Raw genomic sequence first — 16,323 nt, 5'->3', positions numbered from 1 at the left:
GAGCTCCCTCCTTTTGGGCTCTCCATCTTCAGGTAAGGGGGCTGAGAGTTGTTTTGAGAAGACCCTATTATTAAGGCTTCTTGTACTATGGATTATCTGGTTACATAGCAAAAAACAATGACAGTCAGTCAGAATGTGTTTCTCCATCCTGATCTGGTGATGAGGTTGGCTTTCTTCACAGCAAAGGGCTTCTCATAGTGTGGAGAATATTGAGGGGTACTAACTGGCACCTGAGCCTCTCTCCCCCCAAGTCTTCCATGTACCTGAAAACACCTCCAACAGAACTTGTCCTGCAGTTTGATCTTAAGGATCAAACTGATAAAATAACACTTTTTTTATTTCACTAAAAGTAATGACTTTATGCTCTGTAAATTCACCTAATGTAGTCATTAAGACAATCCAGATTTAGTCCATCATTGGCAACTAGGGTGAACCACAACCTATCAAAGATGTCAGTAAATTCTCCAGAGGTAGCCTAGATCCCAAATGTCTCATTGGTCCCAAAGGGAAGACCCTGTAACTGGGGACATGGCTCAAGTGGTAGAGTGCTTGCCTAGCAAGCATAAGGCCCTGAGTTCAAACCCTAGACCCTGCTAGAACCTTGCCTGGTGACCCTCAGGGGCCAGAGGGCTGGTCTCTTGGGTACTACTCATATTCACACCTCCCTCTTCTCCCAGGGCCTGCATACCTTGTGTGGAGCTGGAGACATCAGGTCTAACAATGGGCTTGCTATCCACATTTTTCTATGCAACACCTCTATGGAGAACAAGTAAGTGGTTCAGTGCTGGAACAGGATATCCCCAGTGCCCACTGGCTGTTGGCCAGAGGGTAAAGGCCAGGTCTCACTCCTGTAGTCACATATACATGAACGTTGCTGTGTTTATTGTTTCTTTTTCTTCAGTGCAATATTGATAAATATTTATCAATAATGATAACAAATAAGCTTTTCTATTTTGATTGACTCTTATGGCATAAGCAAGACTGTCACTTAACCATGCAAACAGAAAGAGAATATTGGGTCATGGAATGAAGGAATAATTCAAGAAAGAAAAGTTTAGGGAAATGCTACTTTGGGGAGAGAACAAGGTTTGACTTTAGGTAGATTTAGGTTCCCCATGGCTGTTGTTGAATACAAGGTCACATGCATGAACAGCCATTAGGGCCACCTGTTGGTGGCAGGTCAAGCTGACAGACTTGACTTCAGCTAATAGCTGTGTGTGAGCTTAATGTTCCTGAGCAGAGAATTTTATATAGTGGCTTTTTTTTTAATAATAAAAAAGTAAGTAGAATTCCTGCCTTTTCTTTGGGAAACAGACTGTCTACCTCTGGATCACATTGTTATGCCCAAAGTCAAACTCCAGTCTTGCTAGCTGAGTGAACTTGTGTGAGCCATTTAACTTCTCTGAGCCATGAATCAAGGCCAAGAGCATAGCCCTGTGACAAGGCACTGAAGGTCTCCATTTGGGTTCAGCCTCATATTGAACACCTCCTCTCATATTACCCATGCCCCCTCTCTCCACTCAAGTCACACTAATTTTCATTCACAGGCCCTCTTGCCTCAGGGCATGTGAAACATGGAGTGTCCTCTCCTCTTGTCTAGCTAGATAATACAAACAGGTCCCTGGCCAAATGTCCCAAGCCTTTGCTGCCTCCCCTAACTAGTACAGGTCTCTATTCTTTTATTCCCCTGAACTTGATTGTCATGGTGACATAATTTATGATGATACAGTTCTGCAATTATTTGATTGCTCTCTGACTCTCTATCAGACACTAAGCTCCATGAGGGAGATTCTGCTTTGTACCAAGCACCTGGTAGACAAGAGGCACTAAACAATAATTTGTAAAATGAATTAATTTGTCCAGATAGTGTTAAAACTGAAATCACAGGAAGTACTCTGTATGTTTCAGATGCATCTACAATTCAGATGGGGACTTCCTGATTGGTGAGTTCAAAGGTTTCAGATCCCTTCACTGCTAATTGATCCCTAGCCCCAAGCTACATTCTAATTTTCTACAGATTATTTTCTTTCATTCTCTAATCTGTTCTATTTTATTTAGTGCAACCTATAGACTGAAGTCTATTCTTTTTCTTTATTAATTTATTCATATGTGCATATGTTGTTTGGGCCATTTCTCCACCCCACCCACCCACCGCCCCCTCCCTTTCCCCTTACCCCCCACTTCCGGGCAGAACCTGTTCTGCCCTTTTCTACAATTTTGTTGAAGAGAAGACATAAGCAATAATAAGAAAGACACAGCATTTTTGCTAGTTGAGATAAGGATAGGTATACAGAGAGATTCCTAGCATTGCTTCCATGCACAAGTGTGTTACAACCCAAATCGATTCATCTCTACCAGACCTCTTCACTACTTCCCCGTCACCTTCCCATATTGACCTCTTAGACTGAGGTCTTGAGGCCACTGGTGGTCTGAAAAAGATTCCTAGCATACCTCAAAGTTCCTACTCTATTTCTTGGTCTCTCTGTCTTTGCCCATCTCTTCTGGGATTTTCTGATGTGGGAGATTTGGGTAGCTGAAAAGAAATAAAGAGTGATACCAAGATGAACCAACTTATTAGATAACTCCATTGGCCTTCAAACTCACCCAAGAAAAGCCCATCTATCATTGATAACTGAAATTTAAATACAACCTGTCATGAAACCATCTAAAATGTAAGGTTTATCAGAGATTGTTCTGGTCTTCCCATTCCATTTGGTGATTTTACTATCAGTATTTTGTAGTCAGAATTTTGGCATGGATATTAAACATGCAAATGCCATCCTCTTGCTAAAATTGTCAGAATGAGTAGTTTTCCATCCTATTTCTGTGTTCCTTTTTTGTCAGTTCACAGAAGTGTGCATATGCGAGCTCCTCAACTGGCAACCAAAAACAGAGTTATTTTGAAGAATTTCCAAATTCTTCTATATAGTAAAGTAGCTAATTGAAATTGTCAGTATTTGCTTTACCCATCAAGAGACAGAATAAAGTTCTTTTCATTTAAGATAAAAAACAAATACAGCCTTTAAGCCTTCATGGAATGGTTCTTGCATGAAAAGGGTTGCTCAAAACTGCCCTGTTTGTTTTTTGGGGTTTTTTTGTCAGTTCCCCAGAAAGGGAAGCTTCTCATTTACACGGAGTTTGGCAAGATGCTTGTGAAGCCCAACGAGATTTGCGTCATTCAGGTTGGTAATGTGCCCCCTCTCCTCCCTGTCGCTCCCTAATTTGGGAGCAATCAGATGTTTCAGCTGCTGCTATTTTCAACTCTAAAATGTCTTTGTCATGTCTGGGCAACAGGGAGGAGTTTGAGTTACACAGAAGTCTGCATGTGCTGAAGGGTAAGCAGGCTTGGTGCCTGTTTTGTTTTAACATAGCACATAATCACAAAGGAAAGAGTATTTATCAGTTCACTTCCCTAAATGTTTGTACCTGCTCTGCATAAGGTTGTGTTGGAGATAGGAGGCAGTGAAGGTGCTTTTAGAAAAAATGGTTGAATTAGGACATCCGTTATCTCTGGACTCAGTGAGAGGTTAGACAATTATTGGCTTGAGTCACAGATGTAATTAGGAGTTAAATTTTTCTTTTCTTTAATCTGGTTGCCTCTCAAACATAGCTGAAGAAACTACAGCTTTACTTATGCATGTAAGACTATTTGTGACTCTGGGAAAACTTCTTTATAACTACAAGTATGATTTAAAAGGGTACACCTATGTGTCTGTCCATTCCAGAGAGGAATGCGGTTCAGCATAGATGTCTTCGAAGAGACCAGGGGCTACATCCTGGAAGTCTATGGTGTCCACTTTGAGTTACCTGACCTGGGACCCATTGGTAAATCTTCACTCTAAGCCTCTAATCCTCACTTGAGATATAAGACCCAGATCATTGCATGAATGTTAAACATCCTTCTCCTCTCACTGCCTCACTCAAATTTCAAATTTCCTCTCCAGTCAGCTTCCCTAGACCAAGTGTCTTCCCATAAATAGAATATGACCCAAATCATATAAAAGTCAACAGAAAATGACCAAAATCAAGCCATTATATATGTTTCTCTAGAATAATATATAGACCATTGAAGATAAAGATTGTGAGTAATAGGTTTCTAGTTATACAGTATACACTGCAAAAGATATAGAAGTTTGGGTTACTATGAGCTACCGTTACCAGGAATAGTTTATAGAAGAGATAAGATTTGACTAATTCTTGAGGGAAAATTGAAAAGAAGTAAAGAGGAAAGGGAACAGTATAAGCAAAAGTATACAAGTGGGAATGAGCCTTGTGAATAATTGTGGTTTTTTTTAAGTCAATGGGTTGTATATAGACAATAAAGTGGGGTGAAATGCCCAGGGTTCTAGTCCTATGGAAAAAGGGAGTGAACTGGGCAACACATAGACTTTGTACTTTATACACTGCACATACTCCACAAAATTCACACACTTAGCAGTAATAAAGGTATAGCACTCAGTGCTACAAAGAAGCTAGAAAAACGGCTACTGTGAGACAGATTAAAACATTCAAATATGAACCAAGGTCTTCCAGTCCTGGCACCTGAGGCAGGAGATGCCGAAGGGAAGTGAAGGTGTTAGGAGCAATTGTTCTCAAATCTTCTTTCACCCTTGGAGTGAAAGGAGAGCTGGGGAAATTAGCATTGGTTTCATCTTTGGCCACATCTTCCAGTCTTCCCTTCCTTGTCAACAGCTTTTCAGAGCAAAACAGGGACAGGGCAGCATGTGCCTTCTGGTCACTCCCCTGGGAGATCCAAATATTCAGAGGAAGGTGGGAGGCAGCAGAGAGGCAGCTGGAGCCCTGGTGGGCCGTCTGTCATCCTGTTCACCACCCACTCTCCCCACTTTGGTCTGGCTTCCTGCTGCTCTGCAGGCAGCATAGCCTCCAGGTTCCAGGGAACATGTACCCTCTGGAAAATATATATAATTTACTAACCAGCTGGAGGCTTATTTTTTTTTAACCCTGGGAACTGAAAATGATAAAACACTCCCCAGGTCTCTCCTCTCAGAGTTAAATTATGTTTTTGCACTTATGGTTTTCATATTTGGTCTTTTGATTTATTTTCTTTCTCTAAAGGGAACACTCACTCCTAAGCAGGGATAAGTAGGCAAGTCCTGAAAACTTTCTCCCTGAGTGGCAGATAGATTTTTCAGGCTGGACAGCAGTTTTATAGCTCTGGATTTTGAATTCTGTCTAAAGAGCACAGGTCTGTGTGGGACAACAGCATACAGTCCTTTCTATCAGAAACCAAGGACTAAAGATAGTCTTCAGGGCTTCCTGGAAAGGCAAAGTTTTGGTATTCTGTCAAATCATACTTTTTCCTCTTTTCTAGTCCCTTCCCCCTACTTGTAATGCTTGTAAAATGATTTTGTTAAGCACAGATACTCCACAACTTTAGGAAATGGTGATGATGTTGGTGATGATAATTTTGCGAATCTTTTTGCAACTAAATTCCTTGGGTTCTCCTAAAAAGGCGTCAGACTGGGAATCCAGTGAATCTCTGAGCAATGAAAACAATTTGTTGTGTGGTTCTTTGACACAAAAGAAGATCTTTCTCTTTGTGAGCATCTTTTCGATGTTATTTCAGAAATATCTGAAAGGTTTTGGGGTTATATGTTCTAGGAGCCAATGGCTTGGCCAATCCTCGTGATTTCTTGATACCTGTTGCCTGGTATGAAGATCGTCAAGTACCAGGTGGTTACACTGTGATTAATAAATACCAGGGCAAGCTATTTGCCGCCAGACAGGTAAAGAAAAAGGGCTGGTGGCCAGGGGAGGGAATGAATAGTTACTTAGCACCCTACTGATGGCTAAGGCCAGTGTTAGGTACTTCACAGACATCCTTTCACCACTAAAGTACTACAAATAGTGTACTGCTTGCCTTATTCATAGTTGTGAACACAAGCCAGCCAGTGATAAATAATTTACCAATGTCCCAGTAAGTGGTAGAATCAGTATTCAAATCCTATGTGACTCCAAAGGTTGTGTTCTTCTACTCATCCAGTAATGGAAACCCTGGCAATATGTAGATATTTATAAATAGTGTGGAAAACATACAGTGTAATATGTTCTGAACAAGAAAATGACTAACAAGCAGATCAACCAAGACTGATATTCCTCAATCACCACCTTATTTCAAATATAAGTAATGGTTGATACAAAACAGATACAACTCAGTTAATTATCTTGGCTGGGTTTATATCACCAACCTGGTAAACTCAGAACAAAAGCAAAGGTATAGGTAATAATAAAAATAATTTTTTAAATGATAACATACCATATAATCTATAATATAACAAATGTGTTACTATTTAACATATTGAGTAATGTGTTAGAATAAATTAATCACATAATAAAAAGAACCCAGATATCTCTTCTGTTAATTATTTGTTTGCTTTATTTTATCTATCTGATTTACTGCTTATATTTGCCTGGGCATGTTATTTTCCTTGAACATCTAGAGGTCATGCCAAACAGCAGAGGCCAACAGGTTTGGCACTTAAAATTAACCCCTTTGACAAATAAAAAGAGAATTATGCTAATGCATATTATAGGATCATGGCTACAAAAACATTACATACTAGGATCATTCTTTCCTCCTTTTTGTGATTAGTATTTCTCCCCATTCAATGTTGTGGCCTGGCATGGGAACTATACACCCTATAAGTACAACCTGGAGAACTTCATGGTCATCAACTCAGTGGCCTTTGATCATGCGGTAAGTCTGGACCACGTAGGATCCGTGGGGATGAAGCAACCCTCAGGTAAGAGGGGTCCACAGCTGGCCTGTGGCATTTACAGACCTAACATTTCCAAGAGCTCCCTTGGAAGGCCTAGGTATACTCATTTGTCCTTTACAGAAGGAATAAATAACAGCTGGTAAGGAAGCCAAGTCAGACACTCAACATTACCCATGAACACAGCTTACTTCTGTACAGAGTAATCACAATAACTCTCATAGATGAGTTAAAAACTTAAAAAAAACAACAACAACTAAGTACTAATGTTTGAGTCAGGAGAAAAGAACACTTATGGATCTGGAGAAGTGTCTGTCCTTCTCACAAACTTCAGGAGTCTCCTCCACTTTCTCTGGCCGCCTACCCAGGTACCTGTGCTCCTGGCCGTGGTTAGCAGTGATGGAGCAGACACCCCTCTTCTAAAGTTACTCCTGATGTTCAGCTTGAACTCAAACCAAAAAATCCTAGAGTATGAACTTGCTCACATTTTTCAGTCAATTAGGGAGCCACAAATAGGTCCCTGGTCTATAGTGCTGGCCCCATGGCCTCACATTCTTGATAAAGTGCTAGATCTAACATCCTGGGGGTAATTTCATTTTGCAGCCTAGTTCATAGTAGATTAACCTTACCCACAAGTTGAGGGATAATTGGCACAGAAGACAGAGAATCAGAGACAGAAGGATTACTTGGATCCTGTTCAACTTATCTCTAGGGGGACAAAACTACCTTTCTGAGCAACAGCAACTCTTAATAAAACCAAGGGGAAAAAGAAAACCAAGATCCCAAGCCCAAACCAACACAAAAAAGCATACTGAGATGCTGATAAAGGTTTATCTGAGCCTTACTACCTTTTCTTTAATAGTTTCAGGTCATGTCCCATGACAGATGAAGAAATGTTAACTTTCCTAGCAATAAGGGTTGGTTTTTGTTTTCATTTGAATTTACACGGGTTCAGTCTTCTCTGAACTGCTGCTATAGTTATTTTCCCAATTTAGATCCAGTCATCCCACCACTGCGTTAGAAAACCTTTGCAGGACCCCCGTGGTTTAGGATTAAGTCTAAGCTCTGAAGTGTGGTATTTGATGCTCCTTGCCTTCTGGCCCTAGACTGATTTTCAAATACCACATCTTGCTCCTCTTCCATCAGTGTACCCTGGATTTTAACCTTCTCTCCTTTTAACAAAATCTCTGTCAACTTCAATGTCTTTTCTATTTTTCCTGATAAAAATGCCTTTTTTTTTCTTCTCTCCCTCCCTTCCTTCCTTCTGCCTTCTTTCCTTTCTTCTGTTCTATTCTTCAAGACCTGACTTAAATGACACCTCTTCTTTGAAATCTTTCCCAATCTTTTCTGGTATGGAAATAGCTACTTTCTCCCCCCACCCATCCCCACAATTAATATTATAGGACAGGTAAAATATCCCAATCATCTTCAAATCCCTAGGCATCTGAAAGCAAACATGGTTTTTTATGTCAGTTAAATTAAAACTCAATCTTTCCTCTGAAGGAGCCTAAAGTTCTTTAAAAAGCATAATCTTGTCCCTCAGCCTATCTACAACTACACTACCACCACCAAGACTAGTGATGTAAATGGTGTATTTTAGATCTGAGAGTCATTCAAGGATCAGAAGGCATGAACCAGTTCTTAGACTTGGCTGCCCATGGACACCATCTGGAATCTCTGATTCCCTTAAAGAGAAGTATGTCCACATCAACACTAAGACCTAAATAGCTATTTTATTTCTATTGCCACCTTAAACCAAGCATCTCTTCCACCAGAAGCTCCCTGCTGCCCTGATCTGAAGTTGGAAGGCAGGTACCCTGGCTCTTGGAGCTGTGGATGGTAGGGTGTGTGTAATATGGGCTCAGCAGGGTGAAAAAAACCAGCTGGTGTAAATTAGTTTTGCTTCAAACGCAGCAAGGGGACAGTCAAATGCTCCTCAACCAGAAGTCCAGGCTATGAAACCTGAACTGTGTCATTTGATCTGAAATTAAACTGTCACTTGAAAACACCTTCATGTGTGGGATATGTGTCACTGTCTAGTCACCTCCCTTGCATCTTACATTCAGTTTCCTTGTGTATTCATAGGACCCATCCATTTTCACAGTGCTGACTGCCAAGTCTGTCCGCCCTGGAGTGGCCATTGCTGACTTTGTCATCTTCCCACCTAGATGGGGAGTTACTGAAAAGACCTTCAGGCCTCCTTATTACCACAGTAAGTCTCTTTTATCAAGGCATATTTGGAAACCAGAGACAGCAAGGCAACGAGCATTGTGCATTGAGAATGATAACCAGGTTGTTTCTGGACACCCCACCCTGCCCTGTATTGCATTCAGGATCTCCAGGCTGCTACTGCTGCCCAGGCTTTAAGCTGCTCAGCCATCACAGCGCTTGTAGGGATGGCAAGGCTGCATTGACCTCAAGCCTAGATTCTTGTTTCTCTGGCTCTGAAGAAAGAAAAGCTGACAAAATGTGCAACAAGAAGCTTCTGTACATTGCAGATCTTTGTTTTTTTTGTTTTATTTTGTTTGGGTCTTTTTGTGGCACTGGAGTTTGAACTCAGGGCTTCACACTTGCTTGGCAGGCACTCTTGCTGTTTGAGTCATACCGCTAGCTCAGATCTTTCTTTTAAGGCATGGGGAATGGTGGTGATATGGTTAGTTGTTTGGGAGAAGCTCATAACCTAAGTCTGATTCAAAAGCCAGTAAAACGTGCTTCTCCAATTATTTTGGCAGGGCAAAGCAGATTGTAGTCTACACTAGCGGGTAGACTATTCCAGAAGGGGGTTCTGCAGAGCATTTGTGCTTACAATAGGACCTAACAAATCTATTTTTATTTTATTAATATTATTGTGAGTAACAGCTAATGATTACTGGTAAGTTTGTAAGACCCTGTTATAAGTTCTTTAAAAGTATTAACTCATTTAATTCTTAATCAGCTTTAAGAGATAGGCAGTATCATTATCTCCCTTTTTATTTTCCAGAAGATAAAACTGATATAGAAAGATTAAGTAACTCTCAAGGCCTCACAGCTAATTAAGTGGTAGAATTAGGATTTAATTGCAGACTCTCTGATACCAGAGCAGACATAGATGAACTAAGTGATGTGGCTATCGTAGAGTCTGGTGTACCATACATGTCTAGAAAATACTTATTCAATATGTGAACACATTACCAAGAATAAATAAGGTATGTCATGACTATATTTAATTAGGTTTTAAATAGTGATTTAAATTGTGCAATAGCTGACTGAAAATCAAACCTAAAGGCCAATGCAGAATTCCACTTCCCAGAGATTGCATTTTTTTTAACATGGAGTTCTAGAAGGGTTCTAATATGCATTTCAGCTGAACATGCTAGAGAACAAATTCCTTTCCATAGTTAACTGTAGAGCCTTTTGTTTATTTGAGATTCATTTCTCTATTTAATAGTTCCCAGGTGCCAGGGCTCAACAATGTACAACTGTACTTAATGGATAATTTAAGCATTTGTAAAGGTAGGAAAGTAAGACCTTCAGGATGAAAGAAGGCTACTTTATGGTCAAATGCCAGCCAGCATCCCCATCAAGAGTGCCTTTTCTTTTTCAAGTTGATTCTCAAGGCTCACCCAAACAGAGTTGAATTCACTGGATTAAAGTGGAACCTCAGCATCTGTACTTTGAACTAGCAAGCCAGGGTATCCTGAACCAGAAGGTCTGTGGACCTTATGTTTAGAAGCAGTGGCTGAAGGTTTGTGGGTACAATAACAGAGTAGTCTGACTTGGACAAATGTGCTACTTTGCTCTAGGTGCCCAACCCATTTCTTAATTTTGTTTTATACTTCAGACTGTCCGAAACAAATGGCCTTGTGAAATCCTCCTATGATTTTTATCTCAAAGTAAGTTTGGTCCCAAGATACATTTCATAAAATACAGTTGCCTTGAGTTTCTGGGGAAAAAACACAGAATCTCAAGTTAGACATTAATTTTATTGGAGATATTAAAAATATTGTTTTAGAAATACTCAAAATCTTTGTTACTCTGATGTGACTTTAAAAGAGAAGCTAGGAATAATTTCTGTAGAAATATTGCCTCCAGTCATTTTAATGCACCTTAGTCAATGAGATTCAGCTTTAATCAGAAAGGCAAGGTCTACCCTCCCACCATCCTTTGAAATATTGAAAGTGATGTAGAAATATCATCACCAAACTCATTGCTACCTAAATTCATATTCAGATCAAAGCTGAATTCCATCTTGCTCTCTTTTTAAAATTAATCTGTGAAGGTGACCCTTGAGGACGTATACTGCAGTGAGGAATGTGACAGCAAATTTAAGTCATGAGCAGAACTGTTTTTTTCTTTTTTAAATATAGACACTTTGTGTTTCCATTTCCTTCTTTTTCTCTATTTCTGCTTCATAGAGAAATTAGTAGAGCTGTGATCTGGGTCTCTCAGACTGTTGCAGGGGCTGTCACACTCTTACTCATTTTGTAGGGCCCTGAAGCAGCATTTATTTTGGGGGCAGGATAAGTGTGGCTGCTTAGTTGATTATAGAAGTATTTGGGCACTTGTTTATACTTCCCATATAAGGAAGAGGGCAGGGCATTAACCATGTCAAGTGTTTGACTTTGCAAGTGTTGCCACTGCCAGCTCTCTACTCTGTCTATGATTTGCACTCTCCATACTATGACAGGACAGACTATTGAGTAGCTTTGAGCAGGGTATTTCTTATTCCTCTCTGTGCTAAGTGTCACTTCCCTGGTGTTTAACATACCCATGCATTTAAAAAACATTTTAAATACATATTCAGTATTAATTATGGATATGCACATTGTTTTTGTATATTTTTAAACATTATGTAAATGGCTAACTGTCACAGCACTTAGCATACTATCTAAGTATATACATTGGATGAATGGAAAGGCAGATAGGTAGAGTGGGAAATGGGCAGATCAATGGAGGGATGGGTGGATGGGTGGATGGAGATGGTAACACTCAGGTGTTATATTTCTTTAATTCTTGCCCTAAAGGTGTTGTTATTGAATAAGGAGCTTTATTTTAATAGCAACGTAAGATTGAAAGAGTAGAAGTATGGTGGTTTTTGTCAAATTTTATGTGACTCTAGAAAGCACAACTAGGGCCCATAAATTTAAATTATGTGAAAGCAAATTTCCATTTAATATAGAAAGAGCTTTCTACCACCCAGAACCATTCAGTAATGTGATAGGTTGCTTTGTAGAACAGAGAGCTTCCATGCAGGCAGAGCCCAGGAGGTAATCTGTTGGGAATTATATAGAAAATTCTTCTATATGGAGTAGAACAAGTTATCCTTTCCACTTTTCAGATTTAGGATTCTAGAACAGAAGAATAAGATTATATTCAATTCAAATTCAGAAGATAATATCTGTTATGATAAATAGCATTTATGGTCTATCTGTGTTTACACAGATCAAGATTCTATTATACGGATTATCATTTGATAATGGTCTATAAGTTCAGGGCTCCTTCTATTACATCAACTTCCGTCAACACACACGCACACACCACTTCAGCTTCCCAGACTGGGAACCAGAAATATGATCATCCCATGTGCTAGTATAAGTTATTTGGGAAGAGGTTCTGATCTGGAAGAGATGACTCTGATATGGGACTTGTAAACTTAGAGGATGGTATATATCCACTCTTTACTACAGTTTTCATTTTTATAATTATCTTGTCTAGACCTGGTTTTCTTTAGATCTAACTTAGTTTCTTACACTGGAACTTTAGTCCTCTAATAATCTATGTGACTGTGAAGTAGAGCTTTGCCTAACAAGAATTCTACACTGATGAATGTTTTTGTAGTTGTTCTTCAATCACTCCATACTCTCAATTCTGTAAGATATATCAGATTCTCCTGTCTTCTTGGCATTGTGCAGAAGTAATGTTTGTGAGATCTCGCTGTTTTACTGGTCTTGCCTTGGATAATAAAAATAATACTGCTTCAACCTTCCCAGGGAACTGTATGAGTGAATTCATGGGACTCATCAAAGGTCACTATGAAGCAAAACAAGGTGGATTTCTGCCAGGGGGTGGCAGCCTGCACGGTGCCATGACCCCCCATGGCCCTGATGCAGACTGCTTTGAGAGGGCCAGCAAGGCCAAGCTGGCACCTGAGAGGATTGCTGATGGCACCATGGTAAGCAAATTAAACACCAGGCTCTGGTGGCATTTGGATTCCCCAATATTATTGAAAGAAAAGCAGCTGTTATTATTATTATTATTATTATTTTCTTCAAAGTCATAGAGGTAAAATGAAAAGAGTTGTATGTCCACATGTATATGTTTACATATATGTATACACACATCCTTGTGTAAATACTAGGCTCCTGGTATGGACTTGGAGTCAGACCTGGGTTTAAATCCTAGATCTTAGTACCACTGTGGCCTTGAACAAGTCACTTCACTCTCCATCTGGAGATTTTCCCCATCTCCAGAATGGGTCTCATTTATTGACTGTATAAATGCAAGGGAATATTATTAAAACTATATGAAGGGTCTCCTTGTATCCATGCACAGCCCTGAGTGTACTCTGTTTCAGAATCTTCTGCTTTGGGAAGTAATCTTGGAGAGACACAATTGCAGGGGAGGCAAATGTCACCCTCATTGGGTCTCTCAAGCCAAGGAGGGTCAGAAAGCTTTTTCCCACTGTAGTCAAGGCTTGTGAGCAGCAATCCTCAGCTGTTTCTCATTTTCCTTTGTTCTGCTTTGGCATGGGATGAAACTGATGGGATTTGAAACCTGTTTTGTATTCCTTTTGTCAGTCTGTAAACATTGAGGCTGAACACAATTGCAGTTGGCTGCGGTACTTGATTTTATTTTATTTTTTGCATTCTTGGAGGTAGAGTTAATGGACCACAAGAAGTAATTTCATGCTAAACCATATGCAAATTTGCTTTACATTTTTCAACAAACTCCTTTAATGCTACCTGGTTTAAAATCTATAACACAGACCTACTTGACTCCATGCCTAGCTTGTAAACTGCCTGAACAGTGAGCATTAGCTGTCCATCTGTATACTCTGTGTGCTTCCAGTCCCAACCCCAAAGCCAGTTGATAGAGCGGCTCTGGAGGAGGAAGAGACATGGAATTATCTCCATGTGCTTTGCCTTGGTGCTGTTTCTCCTTGCAAGGGTCTCTGGAGAGTTTCTGTAGGACTCTGAATCTCTGTAAGACCCAGTTTGACTACTTCAGTTAAGTTTTTACCTCTGACAGCTACTGGAAGTGCTCAAGCTACCCCAGAACTGCCTCTCAGGTACCTTTGGTGCCCCAAACTGTCTTTGGCTAGTCATGTCACAAGCTAGCAGTGTTCTACAACAGTGAGACATAGGACAGGGCTATTTTTATGAGTAATGTTTAAAATCTGTTGTTTTGTTTTGTTTCGTGGTACTGGGATTTTGAACTCAAGCCTCCTGCTTGCCAGACAAGCACAATACCACTTGAGTCATGTCTCTTCCCAGCCCTTTTTGCTTTAATCATTTTTTCGAATAGGATCTCACATTTTTGGCCCAGCCAGCCTTAGACTGCAAGATATGCTCCTGCATATCTTGTTTTGGTGAGATGGGGCCATGCTTACTTTTTGCCTGGGGTGAGCTTGAACATGATCCTCCTAATTTCTGTCTCCCAAGTAGCTGGGCTTGCATGCATAAACCACTGCACCTCACCTAGGATGTTTCTTACTAGTGAAAATGAGTTATCCTGTATAGTGGGATAAGGAAGACAGGAGATCCTCTGTGTTTGGGAACCCAGAATACCTGGTGGGGAAAGACACAACACTTTACCTAGATCTAGCTTTGGGTCTCTGTCACCATTTCCCGTGATATAATATAGGCTCAGTTCAACCTAAATGCCTTATTCTTATTCTATTTTGGAGTGATTAACTTGATTCAGTGCTGTCTTCAATGCTCAGCCAGTGAATCTCCTAAGAAGCAGTCAGCAAAAGATAACAATAATAATGGTTTCTTACAATTACCATGATAGCCAAGTGGTGCTTTATAACTTGCAGAGCACTTCCATATTTACTAGTCCTGACATGAAGCCTGTCATGGGAAATCAGCCAAAAACATTCATCTCCATTGTTTAGACCCCAAACATTAGTGTAGGTCCTCTGCGGCATATCATAAGAGAATTATATCATTTGCCTTTGGCCTGTCTATATATATTTATTTAATTTCCTAATATGAGCATATAATATTTTAATATTTTGGGGTTTTGTTTTTGTTCTTATTTGTAAAGGCCACTGTGAATTGAAAATCAGCAACTTATGAGCTGAAATGTCTAAGATGCACAAAATATTCAAATATTCTTTCTGTGTGGACAAAAATCTGCAGAATACAGTGGGACATTCATCCTTCAGACCCTATGGGATACAGCTGTTATTACAATCTTTTATTTGTGGGGTTTTTTTCTTAGACAGGGTCTTACTACATAGCCTAGACTGTCCTTAAACTTGTGATCCTCCTGCCTCAACCTCCTGACTGCTAGGCTCATAGGCATGTGTCATCACACCCAGCTAGGATATGGGTTTTAAAAGTGCTGCACCATTCCTGCTCTTTCCCTTAGGAAATTCTCTATTCCTCCTTTCCTTTTCCTAACCCATCTCTCAGAGTCTTAAAAATGCAAGCTCAAATCTCAGCTTTGCCATGACTTATCACCTTAGACAAGTAATTTTCAGCTCTGTACCTTAGTTTCCTCCTCTCTGAAAGTGGTAGTTTGCTCTCCCTCACAAGGAGATGGCCATGGTAAGTGATGGCCTCTGAGAAGAAGAATATCCCAGGATTTTCCTACCACTGCCCTTGGACTAGCAAATTTAGTTCCATAGTGCTCTAAGGACAGGTGAAGCCTAAGTATCTAATTCCTTTCTGTAGAATGAAACTTGACATCTTGAGTAGATAAAGGTCTTGAATAAGGTATCTCTAATTTTTAATGGTAAGACCAGAGTCAGGACCTAAGGCTTGGGCTTTCTTTCCTCACCATGTCAGCATACATGAAGATTTGGTTTGTCTGTATTTTCTTTTGACATCTAAGCAAATGCACTTTGTTGTTAGCTCATCTCTTCCTTCTTACCTCTTTTCTCATTTCCCATAGGCATTTATGTTTGAATCTTCTCTAAGTCTGGTTGTCACTGAGTGGGGACTCAAGATCTCAAGTTGTTTGGATGGGAACTACTACAAGTGCTGGGAGCCTCTCAAGAGCCACTTCACCCCCAATTCCAAGAACCCAACAGGACCTAATTAAGACTGGATCCTTGTGGCCATAATTAAGAATGGAGTTGTATGGTTTCCTCAAGAATCTCGTGCCCTTTGGTGACATGTCGGGGAGGGGCTGGTAAAAATGAAGACTCACTTTTTACAGTAAAGTAACTCAGAATATTCGTGGAAATGTCTTTGGAAAGTTCTATGGTTGTCAGCTTCATTAATCAATAAATACTTGCTGGTATTATGTAGAAGTGACAAATGATCATAATCAGGTCTTGATGAGACAAATCTATAGTGACCAGGACTGATTGGTGGACCAGGTAAGCCCATGAGTTTGGAACAAGGCTGAGGCCTCTTCCCATGTACACAGACTGAGA

General features: G+C 40.1%; 1 protein-coding gene across 3 annotated transcripts in view; it reads left to right on the top strand.

The window, feature by feature from the left end:
- Nucleotides 1–16,123, top strand: part of Hgd (homogentisate 1,2-dioxygenase) — a 48,994-nt gene extending 32,871 nt beyond the window's left edge. For all 3 annotated transcript variants that reach the window (XM_020155742.2, XM_074073241.1, XM_074073242.1), the window contains 9 exons: nucleotides 678–769; nucleotides 1,909–1,943; nucleotides 3,103–3,182; nucleotides 3,726–3,825; nucleotides 5,623–5,747; nucleotides 6,614–6,718; nucleotides 8,823–8,949; nucleotides 12,707–12,888; nucleotides 15,837–16,123. In XM_020155742.2, the coding sequence (XP_020011331.2) occupies nucleotides 678–769; nucleotides 1,909–1,943; nucleotides 3,103–3,182; nucleotides 3,726–3,825; nucleotides 5,623–5,747; nucleotides 6,614–6,718; nucleotides 8,823–8,949; nucleotides 12,707–12,888; nucleotides 15,837–15,986 (996 nt within the window). In that variant the 3' untranslated portion in view covers nucleotides 15,987–16,123. The remainder of the gene's footprint in view (nucleotides 1–677; nucleotides 770–1,908; nucleotides 1,944–3,102; nucleotides 3,183–3,725; nucleotides 3,826–5,622; nucleotides 5,748–6,613; nucleotides 6,719–8,822; nucleotides 8,950–12,706; nucleotides 12,889–15,836) is intronic.
- Nucleotides 16,124–16,323: the final 200 nt, after the last annotated feature.

Source organism: Castor canadensis, chromosome 5 (assembly GCF_047511655.1).
Source record: "Castor canadensis chromosome 5, mCasCan1.hap1v2, whole genome shotgun sequence".
NCBI lineage: Eukaryota > Metazoa > Chordata > Mammalia > Rodentia > Castoridae > Castor > Castor canadensis.
Note: the sequence above shows the minus strand (reverse complement) of the source record. Positions and strands in the feature narration are given on the sequence as shown.